The sequence below is a fragment of the Tenrec ecaudatus genome, chromosome 9 (genome assembly GCF_050624435.1).
Source record: "Tenrec ecaudatus isolate mTenEca1 chromosome 9, mTenEca1.hap1, whole genome shotgun sequence".
Lineage (NCBI taxonomy): Eukaryota > Metazoa > Chordata > Mammalia > Afrosoricida > Tenrecidae > Tenrec > Tenrec ecaudatus.
The window spans coordinates 17,476,714-17,499,220 of NC_134538.1; the positions used below are offsets into that span (position 1 = coordinate 17,476,714).

Consider the following 22,507-nt stretch of genomic DNA (forward strand, 5'->3'; position numbering starts at 1 on the left):
CCACCAACACACATGACCATGCCTTGTGAGAGGATGTGGGAGGAGCCCAGTAGGGAAGGAAGGTCTAAGGGTCAAGAGCTTGACCACCATGTCGTGGCTCTCCAGGCTCTCTGGCGAAGGCACATTCTTGTCTGGGAGAATGTACATCAAAAGCTTTGCAAGGTTACACCCCCCCCACCCCACCCCCTCTTCCTGGTGGCCCTCCTTCCTTTGGCTATCTCCTGCTCCCAAGAAAAATAGCAAATAGAAGATTTACTTATGTATTTAATACATGAGTTTCTAGATAGTACAAATGGTTAATGCACTTGGCTGATAACAGAAAGGTTGGAAGGTCAAGTGCACACAGAGGCACTACAGAAGAAAGGACTGGTGATCTATGTCCGATTAAAAAAATCATTTGAAAACCCTTGGAGCACAATTCTACACTAACATACCAGGGGTCAGCATGGATGTGAAGTGACTCTTTAGCAAGGGGTTGACTGGTTACTATGTGAGGGACAACCAACGTGATTTGGTCTTTTGTCTCTGGTTCCTGAAAATATCTCTTGGAATTTTTCATCCATCAAGGTGCCCATTATTTTCTAAAATAGTCAGGAAACACTTGAATGTGTGCAAGTGAGCGGGGTGACATAGACCCCACTCCATCATCAAACCTCAGGACATAAGGGAACATGATGCTATCAGACATGCACATCCAAGAATTCCATCGACCATTAATTTGACTACCCATGAGCCGATGGAGGCTGTGGGGGATTTCCTTCATTGGGGAGGATGTGCATGGGAGAAGGTCACAGGCCCCCAGAGAGTGAAAGGTTCGTTGTGGCATTTTTATTGATGGGTCTTCCTACTTGATATAGTTATATATATATTTCTTTCTGGTTATTAAGAAAAAAGGGAAATTAGAAGTATAGGTAGACTGCGCATTCTGGGAGTTTTTCTAGTGAATGATTGAACTCACCGGAGGCGGTGAGAACCAGCATCTATGTCGGCTTTTGCCATTTTGTCAGGGGCTAGAAATATCTCCTAACATGTGGAGACAAGCTATGGGAGGTTAGGGTCTGAGAGACAGAGCACTACACGCTTGGCTAATGTCAGTAAGATGAAGGGGGAAATTGGGCGTATTTTGGAAATTAGCCTTAGGCTGGTTCTGGCTAACCTGGGTGCTAATGCTGCCTCCCAGAAAGGGCTCCAGTGTCTCGCAAGTCTGCCCTTTGATCTTTACATTCCAACCCGTCTTAGTGATCCAGTGCCATAAGAGAAATACTGCAAGTGGGTTAAGGAAAGACAATGCTTCTGTCTCATAGTTTAGGAGGTTAGAAGTTTGAAGTCAGGGCACTGGCTTTAATTCCAAAGAATTGTCTCTTTGAGCTTCTGTCAAAATTCTTCAAGTGGCTTAGCATCTCTTTGCCCCCATATCTGCTTGTGCATGAGGTTAACTCCCAGCATTCAAAGTTCAAGGCAAACATCATACCCTTTGTGGTTTCTTGGAGAAAGGATGTGATTCCTATTTTTAGCTTTGAACTTCACAGATTAAGCAATGGGTAAAAGGTTACTGAAACATAGTTAAAAATCACCCCACCCCCCAAAAAATCACACCCCTTGGTGGAGAATAGGAGGTAGGGTGGAATAAAGGGTTCTGCATTTGGGCTTCTGAGTTAGTTTACTGTGCCAACCTGGCCGATAAACATATGTGGGGTTAACTGAAGGGTGGAGAGATAAATGGCTTGGTGAGCCTTGCCTTTCTAGTTCTCGGGTCTCTTGATTTCTGATGGTCATACGGGTGGGGTGGGGAGCTGGGGGCAGCTGCCTTGCCAGTTCCCTGCTTCAGCTTGCAAGGCTGACTTCCTGCAAGACATCCCCAAGGAGAAGCCACATGGACCTACCCTGATGCAGCCCTGGGTGCTGGAGCAGCCATGTGGAGACCCCTGCCAGCGCTGAGATGCTTACACATTCACTGACTCGGCTTTCCTCCTGCAGTCGACGTCATTGCATGTGTTTTATGAGCTGGAGGAGGACTTTGTGGATTGGTGTCAGACATATGGGTTAATGTTGGATTTGTGGGCTTGGGCAGCACTGGGTTGGGATGTTTTCTGGATGCACACTTAATCTTTTTATAAAAGTCTCTCTTATGCATGAGTTTCCGTGAATTTGTTTCTCAAATGTACCTAGACTAAGACAGATTCTAACCACAAGGGCTACGTTCTGAAACCACCAGTCGCTCCACGAGAGACAGGGGAGCCTTTCTACTCTTGCAAAGACATGTGGCCCAGAAACGCTCAGAGGTAGTCCTGCCCTGACTTACAAGGTGGCTGTGACTCACAGTAGACTCCATGGCATTTGGCTTCCTTGTTCTGAGGGGCGGAGAATATGATAATTAATAGAATAATGAAATGCTAAAGAATAACAAAAATGCTAAAGCTTTTTGAAGGCTTAGTGCTTATGCATGTTTAATATGTGTCTACATTTGTAACCGTGTTGGCGTCATAGCTCACAGTGCATAACCTGTAAAAGCAGTCCCTTCCAAAGGACAGACAGAATCTCCTTTGGTGTGCCGAAGAATAAAGTTCACTCGTTCCCTTCCCTTCCTCGGAGTGCACTGCGAACAGGTGAGACAGCACTGGGGTTTGGGTCACATCAGTTTGTGTTTAGTCTCTTTTATAGAACAAGAGATCGGCTCAAGAGACGACACGAATATATAATAATATAATGTTATTGTATTGTATCTGTCTCACTAATATAATAAAAAAGGTAGCTTGCTCCGAAATGTGCTGCCATCCAGTCAATTCTGACACCCAGTGACCGGGGCAGCGTTAAAGTGGCCCGCAGAGTCCCCATGGCTGTCAATGTCGTAGAAGTGGCTGCCACACTTTCTCCCCCAGCTGTTGGGCTGTTCTCCTTGCTGACCTTTTGCTTAGCAGCCTGGAGTGCTAGCCACTGTGCAACCAGGGCTCCAAAGGGCATATAACCATTGGCATAGATGTTTAGGAGTTACACTTATCTGGGGGCGGGGTGCAATTTAATCAGTAACATTTTAATAAGGACTCAACTTCTTATTTACCAATTAAGGGGAGACTTAGCAAATAGGATTTCCCATGGTGAAAACAGATCTACCCTACCGTGTATATACAACACAGCACCCTATTTGGGACAGGTAGATTTGAAGTGGGACAGGGCTGGAAGAGTATTTGATAGTTGATGTCATATGCCTGACACTCAAAGCTGGAGGCATATGGGAATTCAGCTTCTTCACTGGTCAAATGAGCAGTCGAAGCCTAGAAGTTACTCTCTTCCGTGAAGAGTGGCTGAGGAGCCAACAGACGGGAATGGAGACTCCTTGCCTAATCGTTTTCTAGTTCTACGGCCCTGGGAAGAAAGTCACTCCACTACGTGGGGCCTCCGTTTCCTCATCACACATGGGGTAGGAGTCAAGGGAGCAAGCCAGCGAGGAAGAGATGGAGAGTCTAAGGCTTTGCTGAATATCAGGGCCCCCCGTGACCGACCCTCTGGCTGCATTCGCTTTTGGAGCTCTTGCCGGCAGAGCTGCCCGAGTCCCCCAGCACTGACATCATTCTTGCCCAGCAGACTTTTCATGGCCTATTGTGGTTGGCACTGTCTGCCTGCCTCCGGTTGCGTTCTTGTCCATTCTGTATCCCACACACCCAGCCCAGAGCAGGAGCTCAGGGAATGCTGGTGGAACCACAGTGACTTGGCAACCAAGCAATAGCAATGGGGGCCTCACTTGGGAAGGCAAGTCCATGGGGGGGAGGGGAGGGAGCAAGAGGCAGGCCCCACCAAAGCAGAGTCGACTTCATAACTGGTGTTAGGGTTGAACATTTTTCCTGCAACTGCCTTCTCTTGTGATATAATATTTGTCCATTGCTACTATGGAGCTCAGCCCTCCTTTCCCCTGCCTGGAATACAGGACAGGGTCCCATGGCAACATGGGGGATGTGTGGACACAACACTGTTTCAGTGAGCATGACCAGGAATGAATTCTCCCTAGGTCTGCTAGGGCTTTCTAGCTCTCGGTGCTTGGATGCATACTTATAGAAAGGCGGTGGTTTAAATCCACACAGAGGACCTCCAAAGAAAGGCCTGGCCAGTGCTTCCGAACGAGCACAGCCGTGATAGCCAGCCAGAGACCCGTTCCTCTCGGAGGCACGTGCCCATGGAGTAGACTCAATGGCAACCGGTTGTTTTAACACCTGCAGGAGGTGTCGGTGTTTGTACCACATTCTACCCAGACAAACAGGGACCGTGGAGTCTTCCAGTGGGGAAGGGAACATTCAGGATCTGACCTTAACCCTTGGGAGTCAATCTGGGCTCCTTCCAGACATTCACTGGTCCCTGGAAGTCAATGACAGCTTTAGGCTTTTCAGTAAAAAGTAGCACTTTACTTTTAACATGGACAGCTAATGTTTTCCTCCAGAACCACCATGCACTGAATGAGTCCCCCTTCTCCCATTTTGAGTGCCCCTGTGATGTGAACCATGAGCCCTGATGGGGTAGTGGTTAGGAGTTGGGCTGCTAACCACAAGGTCAGAGGTTCAAAACCACCAGCCACTCTATAGAAGAAAGACAAGACATTCTACACCCTTAAGAGCTACAGTCTCAGAAACGCATAGGGGTAGTGCTACTCTGTCCTACATGAGTTAGCATCAACTCATTGGCTGAGAGTTTGGTTTCAAATTGGGTGATCACTTGGGCCTAGCATTGAGTGAGCCTGCCAAGTCGATGAGGGGAAGTGATCTTTGCCCCAAGAGCCTCTTTGTGTCTTTCTGAACCCAAACTCCCAGGAGGAGCCCTGGTGGTTCAGTGGCTGCACGCTGGAGTGATTCTCAAGGTCAATAGTTTGAAATCCCCAACTCCTTCCTGGGAGAAAGGCCAGGTTTTTTCTACTCCCATAATTAGATGGAAACTCTCAGGGGCAGCTCTGCCCACCCCTATAGGGTCACAATGGGTTAGAATTGAATCCATGGCAGTGAGTTTGGTTTCAGAAATAAAGCTCCCAAGGTACCTGGGGGAGCCATACATATGCACAAGAGGATGCTGGAACCACAGCTAGCCCTTTCTTCAGGAATCTCCTACGGAGGTGGTGTAGACTGCATCCAGTTTCCTGCCGAAGGCAGACAAAGCAGGGAGGCCTTCCAGCGAGACCTAAGTGGTAGAGCCTTGGTGGACAATCTTAGAATTCCATGTATGGGACCACTCGCAGGTGCTGAGTTTGGGGAGGGTTTGGATTGCTGAGGTGGGGAGCACCTAGTGGAACAGGGTTCTAGGGCACAAGCTGAGTTCTTGACTCCCAAGTCCCCTGGGCAGGCCTCCCAGAGTCGGGTGCGAGTGCTGTGCTCACCTTCGACCAGTCCCCTGTCTTCCACTCATAGCAGGCGGAGTAGTCTTCGCACGCCTCCTCAGCTTTTGGTCTCCTGGCAGCATCACATTTTCCCTGCGCGTTGGTGCATGTCACATTTCGTTTTTGTGTCCCATTACCGCAGTTGGCAGAACACTGTAAGAAACCACTCGGCTGTTCAGATCAATGCAATTAGGTGCAAGTCCATCAATACCTACGGAGTCCCTACTGTGTACCAGGTCCATTTGTGAGATAAAATGGTGAGGATGATGTGGTTTTTCCTCCTCAAACATCTCCAGGCCTTACTTCCGGATTTCTTATCCACATAGGGACTAAGGGGCCAGTGAGGAGGGGGCTGCACCAGGAGGAAAGGTCATGAGAACAAGGAGTACGAAGAACTCAGGGAACCTGGAAAGTTCAACTAGGACCTCTTGCCAGACTCAAAAGACCAACGAAGGAGACAAGGTCAAAGGGAAAATGCTGTGGGGTAGAACCCACGGGAATAGGGGCTAGGTAGAGCCAGGAGAGAAAATTAAGGCCAAGAGGCCTGAGGTAAAGGTCACAGGTTCGAGTCCACCAGTCATTCCCAGAAGATGTGGAAGTCTTCTGTAAAGACTGACAGCCTTGGAAACGAGATGAGGGTTCTATTTTGTCCTATAGGGTTGCTACGAGTTAGAATCCACTTGACAATAACAGGTTTGGTTTGCGCTTTATAGCAATGATTTTCAGGATCTTAAAAAATTTACATACACCGTGCTTTCTGGAGAAAAAATGTACATAATGACAAACAAATATTATTCTTTATGAGATATTTCTGAAATTAATATTTATCCCAAGACATCATTAGATTTATTTTTCCTATGAATTCAATGTAGTTCCCCAACAGAAAGTCATTTTTTTTCTTTTAATAAAAATCATTTTATTGGGGGCACATACAACTCTTATCATAATCCATATATACATCAATTGTGTAAACCACATTTGTACATTCATTGCCCTCATCAATTTCAAACCATTTGCTCTCCACTCAAGCCCCTGCCATCAGCTCCTCATTTTTACCTCTCCCTCCCCACTCCCCCCTTCCTCATGAACCCTTGATAATTTATAAATTACTATTTTGTCATATCTTACACTGTCCGACATCTCCCTTTACCCACTTTTCTGTTGTCTGTCCCTCAGGGAGGAGGTTAAATGTAGATCCTTGTAATCAGTTTCCCCTCTCTACCCCACCCTCCCTCCACCCTCCTGCCATCACCAGTCTTACCACTAGTCCTGGAGGGATCATCTGCCCTTGATTCCCTGTGTTTCCAGTTCCTATCTGTACCAGTGTACATCCTCTGGTCTAGCCAGACTTGTAAGGTAGAGTTGAGATCATGGTAGTGAGTGGTGGGGAAGCATTCAGGGACTAGAGGAAAGTTGTATATTTCATCATTGCTACCCTGCACCCTGACTGGCTGGTCTCTTTCCTGCAACCCTGCCGTAAAGGGGTATCCAGTTGCCTACTAATGGGCTTTGGGTATCCACTCCGTACTCTCCCCTCATTCCCAATATGATTTTTTGTTCTGATGATGCCTGATCCCTTTGGTACCTCTTGATCACTCAGGCTGGTGTGCTTTTTCCATGTGGACTTTGGTGCTTCTGAGCTAGGTGGCTGCTTGTTTATCTTCAAGTCTTTAAGACCCCAGGCGCTATATCTTTTGATAGCCGGGAAACATCAGCTTTCTTCACCACATTTGCTTATGCACCCATTTGTCTTCAGCGATCATATTGGGGAGGAGAGCACATAATGATATGCGTTCTTGTTCTTTGATGCCTGATAACTGATCCCTTCAGCAACTCGTGATCATGCAGGCTGGTGTGCTTCTTCCATGTGGGCTTCTCAGCTAGATGGTTGCTTGTTTACTTTCAAGCCTTTAAGACCTCAGATGCTATAACCTTTGATAGCTGGGCACCATCAGCTTTCTTCACCACATTTGCTTATGCACTCGCTTTGCCTTCAGTGATTGTGTCGGGAAGGTGAGCATCATGGAATTCCAGTTTAAAAGGACAAAGTATTCTTGCATTGAGGGAGTACTTGAGTGGAGGTCCATTGTCCATCTGCTACCTGAACCTGTACATATATGCACATAGATCTATTTCCCAATTCTCATATATAAATATATTTACATATGTACATGCCTTTATTTAGACCTCTGCCTCCTAGCTCTTTCTTCTATTTTCTCTTACCTCCCTCTTGTCCCACTATCATGTTCAGTCTTCATTTGGGTTTCAGTAATTCCTCTCAGTTACATTACCCTTGGTCACGCCCTACCAGGCCTCCTACACCCTGCTCACCACTGATTTGGATCACTTGTTGTTCCCGTGTTCCTGGGTTTGTTAACACCACTTCCTTTCCCCCAACATCCCCCTCTCCCATGTCCCCCCCAAATTATTGCTCCTATTGTTTTCTCCTCCAGATTGTTTATCCAGCCTATCTTATTTAGACAGACCTGTGGAGATAATAACGTGCACAAAAACAAGACAGAGCAAAACAAACAACAAAAGAAAACAAACAACAACACCAAAAAGCCAGTGACAAAAACAAATCAAAACACAACTACAAGAAAGAAAAGCTTGTAATTAGTTCAAAGACTGTTTGCTGGCCTTTTGGAGTATTTTCCAGTCGAGTATGATGGGGCACCAAGCCCTGGCCCCAAACTCTATTTTTGGTATTCCCTGCGGATTTCGTTGCTCTGTTTCCCTTGCTGTTCTGTTGCCTACCCTTAGTGTTTTGCATTGGTGCGGCGGGATCAGATTGGGCGCAATTCCCATACTTTGTCTCCAGTGTTGTCCCCTGTAGGGCCATGGGTCAGTGAAGGATGTCATGTCTCATAGTGGGGCCAGACATATGGTCTTCTGTGTGAATTGGCTGCTCTGAGCAGGAATATCTTTGTCAAAGCTTGGTGGGTCAGGATGTGTTCCACTCTCTCTTCCTCCCCCTTCATTTGCTCCCATGTGCCCTGATCAGACATGCCTCTCTCCCTGAGCTGCAGATTCAGTGCTGTCTTCTGAAATAAACTATTCTGGGGGGAGGGGCAGGTATCCACATAGTTAGGATTGGGGGCGGCCCCTCAGACCTCTCCACTGGTTCCCTGCTCCATGCTGGTGTGTTGCATTCATACCTTGAAGCATCAGGTTGAAATCTGGTCCCCCCAGAAAACCCTTTTGAATATTATTTGTATACTAGTTTCAAATGTTTTGCTTCTGAAGAAATATATACATTTCATAAATGGCTATGTTGCCTCCTGGGGGGCTGGGAGGATAAATGTATTTGATTTGGGGTATAGTGTAACGATCAGACATTGCAGTTTGAGAAAAGTCACTGGATGGTACAAATGGTTAACTCACTTGGCTGTTAACTGAAAGATGGGCAATTTGATTTTACCTAGAGGTACCTTGGAAGAAAGGTCTACTTCCAAAATATTAGCTGCTGAAAACCATGTGGAATACAGTTCTGACATACATCTGTCACCATGAGTCAGAACTGACTTGATAGGAACTGTCTTGGCGTGTCAGTGGTCCATCTCAGTAGACTTTGCATACAGGGTCTTATAGGCATGGGGGGTTGGGACCAGGAGGGCTACTCTGAGGAACCTCTGGGCCCATACATGTGAAGGTAGCCTCTGCTCAAGCCGCCAACTCTGCTTCTCTTTGTTCAGATTGTTCCTGGCCATTTCAGGAACTTGGTCCTTACCACTGGTTCCTGGGCTCCTCCTTGGTCCCAGGACACACATGAGAGCTTCCTCTCGGAACTACGAGCCTACTCACCATGTGTGCTTGGGTTCCTACTTTATCTTACTCTATTCAGCTTTCTTTGTCCTTCCCGCTGAATTCCAGATAACTGGATTTCCAGCCAATTACTTTTAAAAACTAGTTTTTATTGACATACGGTTCACATATCATACTTTCATAGTTCAGTCGTGTTAATGAGTTGTACAATCACCACAATTAGTTCCAGAACATTTCTTCGCCTCTTGTATTTGTTATTACTTCCCCAATTCCCTCCAGCCTCCCCATCTCTGTGCCTCCAGTCAGTCCCTAATCCAATTACTATCTCCATAGTTTCACCTATCCCAGACTTCATATACTGGAAAACATACACAACTATAAGAACAATAATAATAATAATTCGAGGGACAATGGGGGAAGAAAGGGGAAACTGATTGCAATGATGGCCATATACCCCCCTCCCCAGAAACATGAGTGAAAGGAGACAGTGGATGGTGTAAGATAGGAAAATAATGATAATTTATAATTTATCAAGGGTTCATGAGGGTGGGATGGTGGTAAAGAGAGAAAAAAATGAGGAGCTGATACCAAGGTCTCAAGTAGAAAGAAAATGCTTTTGAAGAGGATCACAGCAACATATGTACAAATGTGCTAGACACAATGGATGTATGGAATGGTATAAGAGCTGTAAGAGCTCCCGATAAAATGATTCATTAACATTTTAAAAAGAATAATTAAACAAATTTTTCAAAACACCAACAAGAATAAAATAAATCAGAGAGAAAAAGTGCACTTGAGAAAAATGCAGGAAGCATTAAAAACTAGAACAAATTTAAAATGTGTTAAAAGGGAGATCAAATGACCAGGTATCACATTTTAACCTAATTACATCTGTCATAATCGAGTTTATGATATTCTCTGTCTGATAGCAGGACTATTTACAGCCCTCCACTATGGGCAGAGGGGATTCATCAAAGGCTTAATCCATCTAGGAACCTTGCAAATGTATTTTGGGTTCCTACTGTCATCTGTTGCCTTCTGCAAATTCAGTGCTCACAATTTAAGCTCTGATACCATTCCATCCTATGGATTTGGATTTTATTGTTTATCATTTGAATCACACAGGCTGATGTGCTTCTTCCATGTGGGCTTGGTTGATGTCTCAATTAGATGGTTGCTTATTTGAAGACAAGTCTTTAAGAACCCAGATATTATTCTTTTCGATAGCCAGCTACAATCTGTTTTCTTCACTATACTTTGTGGTAACACCCTTATCTTCAGTAATCTCCTCATGAGGGTAAGTATAATGTATTGACCATTTTCACCACCCAAACCAAACCAATTGATGTTAGATAAAACAACCAACTACGTGACCAAATCCTGGTTTGTCACTTTTGACCAGCAGCTCCTTTGCTGGGCCTTTTGAACTTAGAAGAGCAGTGTCTGGGGCTGATGCTGCCTCTCAGAAGGCCCAGGAAGGGAGCCATGGCCACTGATCTCTTTGTTTCTGATGCAGGGATAGGGTCTGGCAGTCAATGACAGGAGAGGATTACTGCCTTTTACTTCCCTCCAAATGACCCTCATTCTAACTGAACTGAGAAGAAATAGGTGGAGGTAAAGATCATGATCAATAATGATGGCTAATTCAGCACCATCACATCACTAAAACTCCCCCATGAGGACAAGGAAGCCCACTTATTTCCAGAAAACATAGACAAGTTGCAAAAACCCCAGACGTAGGAGACTATTATGGGAAAGGATTCACTCCAGGTTAAATGTGTAGAGAGAACTATTTTGTTCCAGCTGGGCGGACCTGAAGTAGATGAACTAGTGTGGACCCAAGTCTAGGATTGAGTGTGGACAGGTCCGTGGACACCTACTGCTTGCTTGTTGACACGACTGGGTTCCAAAGACCAGGTCACTACGTTGACATCGATGTTATATGAAAATGGAGAATGCCCACCTCAAATCACAGAATGGGTTATGATTTTATTGTTACATATTGTCAAATTTCATCATTACATAACCCTCAAACTACTGAGAATTAATGGTTTGCCCAAGTTGAAACATAAGCTTAACCTTTATAGCCACTAATACACTCACTTTGCACCTTGGTGTTTGTTACAACAAGACATGCTCATTATTGTGTAAAACAAATGTCAGATGAGATAGCTGCTTATAATTGAGGAGCAGGTATATAGATAGTCATATAAATATAAAACTAGTTGCCTTAAGTAGAGTTCAACACATGGGGACTGTGTGCATCGGAGAAGAACTGGGTTCCATAGTGGCTGGTTTTCTTCTGAGGTACCTTTGGGTGGATTCTAACCTCCAGCTTTCAACCTGTTAGCTAGCAGCTGAATGTTTTCACCATTTCCATCACCCAAGCCAAGCCAAGTGCTGTTGAATACATTCCGTGGACACCTACTGCTTATTTGTTGACACGACTGGGTTCCAAAGACCAGGTCGTTACGTTGACATCGATGTTATATGAAAATGGAGAATGCTACACTTTCCCTCCTGCTAGTAGATGACCACTCCTATATTGACTTCTACACAGATACAAATATTTATTTAAATCTTGCTGTACTTGTCTCGTGTTTTCCAAATGTGGTGTTCTAATAAGAATCGACAGTTTCAGGCCTGGCTATTTTTGTTAGACGACCTTTTTCCTCCCTTAAGGGTCTCAGTAAACAATTTACAGTGTGGATGTCACGAAGCACAAATCTTGGTTTGATCAAGGACCTTAAGGCTCACCTGATAGTGAGGGAGAGGAGTGCTTACACATTTCCCCTCCTCTAGGACATAGCCAAAAAGAATGAAAGAAAATACCTGAGAGTTTAGCTTACAAACGTAAGTACACATTGGAGAAACAGTTTAGAAAATGGGTCAAAATTCCATCCTTTCCTGAGTGAGCACAAAGGGCAAGTTAAGGACTCAGGTCACTCAACAGGTTCCTGTCAAAATCTGTCTGAAAACTAAACTCCTTTTCGGAGCTGCCAAGTGCAGCCTTTTTGTTCATTAAAAGTGGGCTGAATACTTTCTTATTCAAAATAGTTCCAACTGTTTGGCAATAAAAAGAAACTTTAAAAAATTTTCCACACTGGAGAGTGTCTTGGACTAAGCCTTTTTGAATTTTTGAAATACTTATGGTGCAGGACCTGAGCAAAGCTTGTCCTTCAGTCAGTGACCTTGTTTGTTTTGTCTGACAGCGGCTCTCAAGTCCACACCAGTCATGTCAAGTGGGTTTGTAAGGATAAGTTCATCTGATAAAACATTTCCAGGATTGGTCTTTAAAGTTAAAATATGATGCTCTGCGGCATGAGATTTGTACACTAAAAACTCTTCTTCGGGTCTTGGGGAAGAGATGAGCCAGTCAGGGTGCAATGTAGCAACGATGAAAAATACAACTTTCCTCTAGTTCCTAAATGTTTCCACCCCTCCTCCCCCCAGTATCATGATCCCAATTCTACCTTGCAAGTCTGGCTAGACCAGAGGATGGACACTGGTACAGATAGAACTGGAAACACAGGGAATCCAGGACAGATGATCCCTTCAGGACCAGTGGTGTGAGTGGTGATGTGGGAGGGTAGAGGAGGGTTGGAAAGGGGGAAGCGATTACAAGGATCTACATGTGACCTCCTCCCTGGGGGACGGACAACAGAAAACCGGGTAAAGGGAGACGTCGGACAAGGCAAGATATGACAAAATAATAATTTATAAATTATCAAGACTTCATGAGGGAGGGGTGAGCAGGGAGGGAGGGGAAAATGAGCAGCTGATGCCAGGGGCTTAAGTGGAGAGCAAATATTTTGAGAATGATGAGGTCAATGAATGTACAAATGTGCTTTACACAATTGATGTGTGTATGGATGGTGATAAGAGTTGTATGAACCCCTAATAAAACAATTTTTAAAAACCCTTCTTCTGCCATCAGGTTCTCGAAAAATCCCGTTGACCCTTGAATGACATGGGTTTGAATGGTGTCGGGCCACTTAGACACAGATTTCAAAAAGAAAAAGAATCTTCGTGTGAGCAATTCATCTCTCTAGTCAACTGCATATCACAGTAAATAATGATCTTTTGTGATTCTTGGGTATTTTTCATTGTGCTTAGTACAATATTGTAAACCCTGAATAATACCATGTGCTATTTGCAAAGTGCCACTAGCGATGCTGAAAGTGCTCCCAAGAAGCAGACAAGAAAAAGTTTAATTGCTTCTCGTGTACTATAGATTGAGGCCTGCAGTTGTGGCTGCCAGTGACTTCCAGATAAATGAACCCACAAAACGACCATTATTAAAAGAACAAAAAGAAAGACTTCCATGAAGCTACAGCTGCAGCTATGCCAGCAGGCTCTAAAAGGTGGCACTTTGGCCAAACACTTTATTTCAGATAGAAAATGCAGCTGTATGTGGGTGCAGTATATAATACAAGAGGACTTCAACATTTTTGTGAAGGATGGAATTAAAAGTGAAAAATAAAACAATATAAACTTCATGTCTCAACATAAACTTCATCAAGCTCAAGACACAGGTGTAAGAGATGACGCCAGCCATTTAGCCCTCCCTGCAGAACAGAGGGTCCTGAAACTTGAGCCGTATTTTACATTGTTGACTGAATAACGTGGGCGCCCTTTAGAGACTTTAACGATTAGAAAACAAGGACCCGACTTGGGACTGTAAGGTGGAAGTGTAACAATAATTTCCAGTTGGACCTCTTGTGCAATTGCCCTGTTTGATGAGAAGACTGAGTAGAAACATTGTCCTGGTGGAGAGATAGTCTCTGGTGAATCTTTCCTGGACATTTCTTGACAAAAGTTTTGATTAGTTTTCTCAAAACACGCTCATGATAAGCAGGTATCATCTTGATCCTCCAGAAAGTCAACAAGCAAAATGCCTTGGACACTGCAAAAAGGGATTGCCATGGCCTTTGCTCTGGAATGGTCTATTTTTGCATTGACTGGACAACTTCCACCTCTTGGCAGTCATTGTTTGACTGTGTCTTGTCTTCAGGTTTGTATAATTCGGAGCATTGTATTAAATGGTTAGCGCTTCCTTGAAGAAATGCTTCAGGTTCTTGATCCCACTCACCAACAATTCCCATCAAAAGCTCTGCTCTTATCTGTAGCTGATCTGGGCCCAATAATGTTGGCACCCATTGAGTGGAAAATTTGTTCAAATTTAATTTTTCAGTTAGAACTGTGTAAGCTATCGAGATATCTATGCTGCTGGCTATTGTTTCTGCTGTTAAGCATTGGTTTTCTTCATCTAGGGCACAAAGTTTTTTTTCCTTACAAAATGATGTTTTGAGCTTCATCTTCATTATTGTCTTTTCCCTTCTTAAAATGAGTTATCCATTTATTTGTAACCTGGTGATTTCTTTGGGGGCATTTTCTTCCTAATTTTTAAAAATCATTTTATTGGGGGCTCATACAACTCTCATCACAATCCATCCATTCATCCATTGTGTCAAGCACATTTGTACACATGAGAGCACATTGCCCTCATCATTCTCAAAACATTTGCTCTTCACTTAAGTCCTTGGTATCAGCTAATTTGTCCCCTTGCTCCCCACTATCCCTCTCTCATGAACCATTGATAATTTATAAATTATTAATATTTTGTTATGTCTTACACTGTCTGACATCTCCCTCCCTTTACCCATTTTTCCGTTGTCCATCCCCCAGGGAGGAGTTACATGTAGATCCTTATAATTGGTTCCCCCTTTCTACCCCACCTTCCCTCCATCCTTTGATATTGCCATTCTCACCACTGGTCCTGGAGGGATCATCTGTCCTGGATTCCCTGTGTTTCTGATTCCTATCTGTACCAGTGTGGGTCTTAAAGACTTGAAGGTAAACAAGCAGCCATCTAGCTCAGAAGCAACAAAGCCCACATGGAAGAAGCACATCAGCCTGCGTGATCATGAGGTATCGAAGGGATCAGATATCAGGCATCAAAGAACAAAAAAAAATCATATCATTGTAAATGAGGGGGAGTGCAGATTGGGGACCCAATGCCCATCTGTAAGTAGCGGGACATCCCGTGGGGAGGAGACGAGCCAGTCCGGGTGCAGTATAGTAACAGTGCAACATACAACTTTCCTCTAGTTTCTAAATGCTTCCTCCCCTCCACTATCATGATACCAATTCTACAATTTTAAAATAAATCATTAAGTGCTTTCTTCATTCATCTACTCCAGCTACTCCATAAATTTGATGTTTATTCTTTTCAATTTTAACAGAATTCATGTTGTTCAGGTAGGAGCTCTTTTTAACCGAATGTTTTTTCTTTCTTACTGTCTCAAACTACCTCTTGTTCAGACAAATCTTAAGCAGCATTGTGAATTTATTTCTGTGTAATATTTGGAAATCTAGGCATAGCTTTTTCATAATGTACATTTTATGCAGTTTTTTTGAAGACTCCTTATACATATCACGTAAAAATATGTGTTAATCTACTGTTTATGTTATCTGTAGGCTTTAGGTCAATAGTTACAAGTTGACACCATGGGGCTGGAGGGTTAGTGTCCCAAAGCCTGCATTGTTCTTGGGTCAACTTTGCAAAGACTCCCGTGTAGTTCAAGGAAAGCCTCTAAATGATCTTTCCAAACAGATCACATCAGAATGCAAATACATCAAAGGGGGAAAAAGTTGACGCTTGCTAAGGTTGCAACCACCTTGTCAACCCATTTCACGGGGGTCCTCTTTGTTACTGGACCCTCGGCTTTAGCAGGCACCATGTCCTCCAGCAGGGACTGCTCCTACAGCCCAGCTGTGCAAAGCATGTGAGCATACTCTTGCCATCCTTGCTCCTAAGGGATATTATGACTGTACTTCTTCCAAGGCCGATTTATTTGTTCTTCTGACAACCTGTCATATTTTTGATATTCTTTATTAACATTGAAGTTCACCTTCTTCACGGAGAATCACTTTATTCTTTGAGTTACATCAGCAAGTACCTCAAATTCACCTCCCTTTCAACAAGCAAGCTGTGCCTTCCACATATTGTAGGTTGCAAATGAGCCTCCTCCCATCCTGACTGGAGAGCCTGTTGCTATCAAGTTGATTCTGACTCATGGCCACCCTGTGTTTACCGAGTAGATTTGCACTATGTAAGGTCGTCAGGGCTGTGATCTTTTCAAAAGCAGATCGCCAGAACTTTCTACTGAGGTGCCTCTTGGTAGGTTCAAATTCAACTCCCATTTTTTTTAATAATTAAAGAAACTAAGTATAAGTGCGTCATTCCTTGTTTTTTAATTGAAAAGTTAAAAATCTCATTAAATCTCTTTTTTGGGGGAACATTTTATTGTGCTTTAAGTGAAACCTTATATAGAAAAGGCAGTTTTCCATTCACAATAGTTCATAAACAACAGTTAAAACCTGCCAGCAGATTCCCCCTATGATGCATACTGGACCTGATCTGGTTTCCAAAATCTGATGTATTTGGGGGTTGTATTGTTTTGTTTGTTTTTTGATTGTACATATTAGGGGGTATCTCAGGAGTGTGATGTCATTGGAGGTCCCCACCTTGAAGTTGCTGTATATGTTTTTTCATTTTTTTGGTGCATGAAAACCAGGACTGATGAACCTATCGAGTTGGCAAGTGGAATAAGGGCTTTGAGGGGAAGGGACATAGAATTGGTGGCGGTGGGAAGGGGTGATGATGTCAAGGGGCCCATATAGAAAAAGAATGCTTGTAAACTGATTGTGGTAGCCAATGTATAATTCTGATGGATGTGATGGAAATAAAGTACTGTTCAATATATGTATTAATCCCAATTAAGAAAGTCTAGTTCATAAACAGATTATTTGTGAGACTGGTTGTGATCCCTGAAACATGTTGTCAGCACCTTGGGTTCGCTAGGTTCATTTATCCAGTTTCCCTGCCCTTTCCTACTTTCTCATCTTTGCCTTCGGGAAGATGCTTCCATTTTTGCCTCTTATAAGGAGCACCTTCTTTCGGGGTGTTGTTATGTTATACTTCTGTCTATTATCTCGCTGAAAGGGGGTCTCTGGGCGTAGCTTGAGTTACCAGTTAGAAGGATGTCTTAGGACAATCATTTTGAGGGTCTCCATCAACGTTTTGATTGGCAGTTGAGTACATAACTATGTGTGCCACCCAGGGGCACACACACACACACACACACACACACACACGAATTTTCATAATAAATTGGTTGCGATCTAATTTGCAGTGTGGCATTAGCATAGTTAAAACAAGGGCGAGTGTGTCGTGATCCAAGATGGAGCGGAAGAATGCATGGTCTAGAAAGCAGCCCTGCAGTGTTGGGGGATGTGAGCACTATGATTTAACGAACAGGCTGGCAACTCACAAGCACCATCGGTTGCAAGGTTATGCAATGAGGTCTCTGTGGACTGGACGCTGAGGTCCCCTTGATTTTTCCCCCACCTGCAGGAAGCCCAGTCACCCACCTGCGACCACTCTGATGCCTCCCAGATGGATAGGCAGTCCTGGCCTTCACAGCTCTGTAAAGGTGTTGGCTGAGGGCCTGAGCAGTAGAGGGGCCGTGTGGTGATGTGGGTGCCATTCTGCAGCTGGTACATACAGGTCACCTCCCGGTGCTGAATGCCTTTTTCACAGGTCGCCGAGCAAGGGCTCCATGGCCCTGCTTCCCACCTGCCCAGAGGGAGAAAAGACAGTGAGTGGAACCTTGATGAGCAGCTCCCATATGACCACAGGCACAAGGCTGTGGTGGGAGAGAAGCTACAGACACAGGGACCACTCTGGAAATAACTCCAGAGTCTTGAAACAGAAGGCATGGTAGGAGTGGTTGCTTGGTTCAGTCACCTACTTGGCACAGAAATCCTTTAGCCCACAATACCCTGCAATAGACTGACTTATTACTCACATCGGTCTTGACTTCCTTCAGTGAGTCTACAAAGCCTGCGCATGGTGATGTGTCTTGCCATGCATCTTGTGGGAGAGTGTCCGTCCCCCTTCTTTGACGTAGGGTTTGGTCCCATAATATGCTTTGCTCCAAAAAAATGTGTGTAGATATGATGCTTTGTCATGTCCAAGCAGAAGTTATACATGTGAGTCTTATGGCTTGGCCATGACTCTATTTCTGCTCTCTTTAATAAGAATCTCAGGTCCTGATATGGAGGATATATCTACAACTTGGGTTCTGGACAAAGATGACTCACAAAGTGTAGACAAATTTAGCTAACCCAAAGCCACCACAATCTTCAAACACTATTAGACAGAAATGTTGTTGTTTTGTAAGCATTGGGGCTGTTTGTCACTACAGTCAAAGCTGACTCGTGTGGTTCCTAACATAGGATCCCACAGTCCCACTTTGAACACTCTGGGACAGTGCGCCCTGGATTCCCTGCAGGGTGATGAAAGTGATGCTTATGTAAGGCAATTTGGGCACCCTAGGGAGACAATGCAGTTTCAAATGCTGTCTTACTGCCTAATATTTTAACAAACCTAATCCTGGTCTCACGGTGCTGGGAGCAAGCTGAGACGTTTGAAAGTAATAATTCTGCCAGACACAAATGGGGCTGTAGGTGCCCTTCTGGTATCAAAAAAAGACCACTCTTTAGTTTCTGAGTGACCCAGAAAATTCTTACCTCTTTCTTGTGCTGATTCAATGACCCCTTGCTCCCAGGAGTCTACCACGTAACCAACCAGCCCCAAACACAGATGGATGGATAATTCTGATATCCATTTTTTCTTCCTTATTAGTCAAATTACCTAAAAATTCTACCTGAAGCTGGTCATGTATCTAATTGCATAAAATTGTTTAAAGGATTTACCCCCTGACAGGACTCTGTGTGCAACTGGCTGTTACCCTAGAAGTGGGCCGTTCAGATCTGCTCAGTGATTTCACTGGAGAAAGCACAGACACAATCTCTTTCATAAATATATGGTCAAGAAAATCTGGTGGGTAGATTCTGCTCTGTAATGCACGGGGTCACAATGAGTCAGCATCAACTTAATGGCAGTGGGCTAATTGAAGCCCATCCATGGAATTTGCCAGCCTCTCTAGCAAATACTCAGAAAATCCTACTCAGACATCTTTTTTACAAAATCAACAGACAGAAGTCTATCGGACTGCTCTATACATCAGACAAGATCACAAAAGAGATCATTAAAAAGGTGGTGCCCTTTACAATAGCTAAGCACAAATTGAAATACCTAGGTATATACCTGACTAAAAAACCAAAAGATTTGTATGAGGAAAATTATAAAACAATACTACAAGAACCCAAGAGTAACCTCAACAAATGGAAGAATATTCCATGTTGTGGATTGGCAGACTCAATATGGTAAAGATGGCACTTTTGCCCAAGGCACTATGTAAGTCAATGCTATCCCGATATGAATACCACCATCTTCTTCAAAGAATTAGAAAAACTGATTACGAACTTCATATGGAGGGAGAAGAAGCCCAGAATTAGCAGAGAACTCTTCGAGAATGACAAAGTGGGAGGGCTTGCTCTGCCCGACTTTAGCACATACTATATGGCCACAGCAGTCAAAAGAGTGTGGTACTGGCATAATGACAGATATTCAGACAAATGGAAAAGAACTGAAGACACAGAAATAAAAACATCAGCATACAGGCAAGTGATCTGCGATAAGGGCCCCCACAATATCCAATGGGAAGCAGATGCCCTCTTCAATCAATGGTGCTGGTAAAAATGGATATCTACCTGCAGAAAAATGAAGCAAGATCCTATCTCATTCCATACACAAGAATAAACTCAAGGTGGATCACAGACTTTGAGATAAAAACCCAAACAATTAGGGCCATTAAGGAGGAAATTGGGGCAAACCTGAGAACCTTGGCACAGGGAATACATAGGGTATCAGAAATAGGGAAGGATACAAATACAGAGGAGTCACAAATAGACATTTGGGATATATTGAAGTCACCTGTGTACATTGAAGACATTCACCAAGAGAGTAATAAGAGAGCCCACGGAGTGGGAATACATCTTTAGCAGTGATACATCAGACAAAGGCCTTATTACTAAAATTTATAATACTCTATTAGCTTCCAAAAAAAACCCAACTAATTTCCCACTGAGGTGGTGGGCAAAGGACCTGAACAGAAGTTTCACAGAGCCTGAAATCTGAATGTCCAATAAAAATATGAGAAAATGTTCTCAATCATTAGGCATAAGAGAAATGCACATTAAAACAACTATGAGATACCACCTAACACCCTCAAAGGTAGCCCAATTCAAAAAATCAGAAAGCAACAAGTGTTGGAGGGGCTGGGGTGAGATAGGAACTCTCATCCACTGTTGGTGGACCAGTAGGTATGTGCAGCCATTATGGAAATTGATTTGGCGATTTCTAAAACAGATGGAAATTGAGCTACCATGCGACCCAGCAATCCCCTTACTGGACACTTACCCAGAGGAGGCACGAAACAAACCATGGCTAGACATCTGTGCTCCAATGTTCATTGTGGCACTGTTCACATTCACAAGGAGTTGGAAACAACCCAAATTTCCATCAACAGATGAATGGATTAAAAAACTGTGGTACATCCATACAATGGAGTACTACGCATCACTAAAAAGCAGTGATGAACGCATGAAGCATATCGCTGCATGGGAAGAACTGGAGGAAATTATGCTAAGTGAAGTAAACCAAACACAAAAGGACAAACATAACATGCATCTGCTGAGGTAAGTTTATAAAAATGAAAGAAAAGAAAAATGCAAACGGGGTATAGGGAAAAAGCTACTGTATACAAACATTCCAGGGGTGAGGTCCAGGTAGTATGGCAGGGGCCAGACCAAACCCAGCAGTACATATGGTAGTCAACTAAAAACAAGGGGGAGGCAGGAAAGGAAAAAAAAAAGTAGAGAGAGAGAGAGAGAGCGATGCGTGTTCGGGGAATTGGGCACTGAACCCCCCAAGGGAAGGGTGTTGTTTGTGTCTCCACAGGGAAAGAAGGACCAGACTTAAATCCAGTGTTCCGGGATGTGAATGCAGCATGCGGGCATGGAGAGGGGAGCCAGTGGAGGGGCCTGAGGGCTCAGCCCCCATACCAGGTACATGGACAAATGCCCCTCCCCCCAGAAGAATTTACTTGAGAGGACGGCACTGAAGCTGCAGCTAGGGGAGAGGATATGTCTGATGAGAGCACATGGGAGCAAATGAATAGGGAGGAAGAGAGAATGGAGCACATCCTTGTCCTCCAGGATATCCAATGCACAGCGTGGACCATATGGCTGATCCCACTATGAGACATGACATCCCTTGCTGAACCATGGCCCTACGGGGGACAACACTGGACACTCAGTGTCGTGATTGGCCCGCTCTGACCCTGCGACACCAAGGCAAAACACTAAAAGCATGCGGCAGAGCAACAGATGGGAGCAAAGCAGGCATCCTCCGAGGGAGTGCAAATGAAATTCTTTGAGGCCAGAGCGTGGCATCCCACCAGACTTGACTGGAGGACATGCCTAAAGGTCAAAAATGAGACCTTGATCTATTTACAGGTTTTTCTTTCTTTTTAAAAATTAAAAAAAAATTTTTCTTTTAAAAAAAATGATTCTTTTCTGGGTCATTGGTTTTCTTTTTTGTTGTCATTGTTGTGTTCTCTTTTGTCGCTTTGTCTTGCTATGCCCTGGTTTTTGGTGCATATTATTATCTCTGCAGATCTATCTAGATAAGATAGGCTGGATGAACAGTCTGGACTAGAAAACAATGGGACCTACTTGGGAGAGGGGGAGGGAGGGAAAGGAGGTGGTGCTGACAAACCCAGGGATAAGGGAACCGCAAGTGATCCAAAATTAGTCGCAAGGAGGGTGTGAGAGGCCTGGTAGGGATTCACCAAGGGCAATTTAACCGAGAGAAATTACTGAAACCCAAATGAAGGCTGTGCATGATAGTGGGAAAAGACGAAAGTTAAAGGAAACAGAGGAAATAGCTAGGAGGTAAAGGGTATTTAGAGAGGCCTAAATAGAGGCATGTATATATGTAAATATATTTATATAGATTGGTGGGGAAATAGATCTCTATGCATGTATTTATAGATTTAGTATTAAGGCAGCAGATGGACATTGAATCTCCACTCAAGTACTTACTCAATGCAAGAACGCTTTGTTCTATTAAATTGGCATTCCATGATGCTCACCTTCCTGACTCGATTGCGGAAGACAAATGTGTGCATAAGCAAATGTGGTGAAGAAAGTTGATGGTTCCCAGCTATCAAAAGATATAACGTCTGGGGTCTTAAAGACTTGCAGGTAAACAAGGAGTCATCTAGCTCAGAAGCATTAAAACCCATGTGGAAGAAGCACACCAGTCTGTGTGACCACGAGGTGTAAAAGGGACCAGATATCAGACATCAAAGAACAAAAGATCATATCAATGGGTACCCACCTTCCGGATATGAT

The 22,507-nt window shown here is 43.9% G+C and overlaps 1 protein-coding gene across 1 annotated transcript in view; it reads right to left on the reverse strand.

Moving 5' to 3' along the window:
• The window catches only part of ADAMTS17 (ADAM metallopeptidase with thrombospondin type 1 motif 17), a 434,502-nt gene that overhangs the window by 19,288 nt on the left and 392,707 nt on the right, over nt 1–22,507 (reverse strand). Inside the window, exons 20-21 of the mRNA XM_075557910.1 lie at nt 17,555–17,759; nt 5,354–5,506 (exon numbers count right to left, since the gene is read on the reverse strand). Of these exons, the coding sequence (XP_075414025.1) occupies nt 5,354–5,506; nt 17,555–17,759 (358 nt within the window). The remainder of the gene's footprint in view (nt 1–5,353; nt 5,507–17,554; nt 17,760–22,507) is intronic.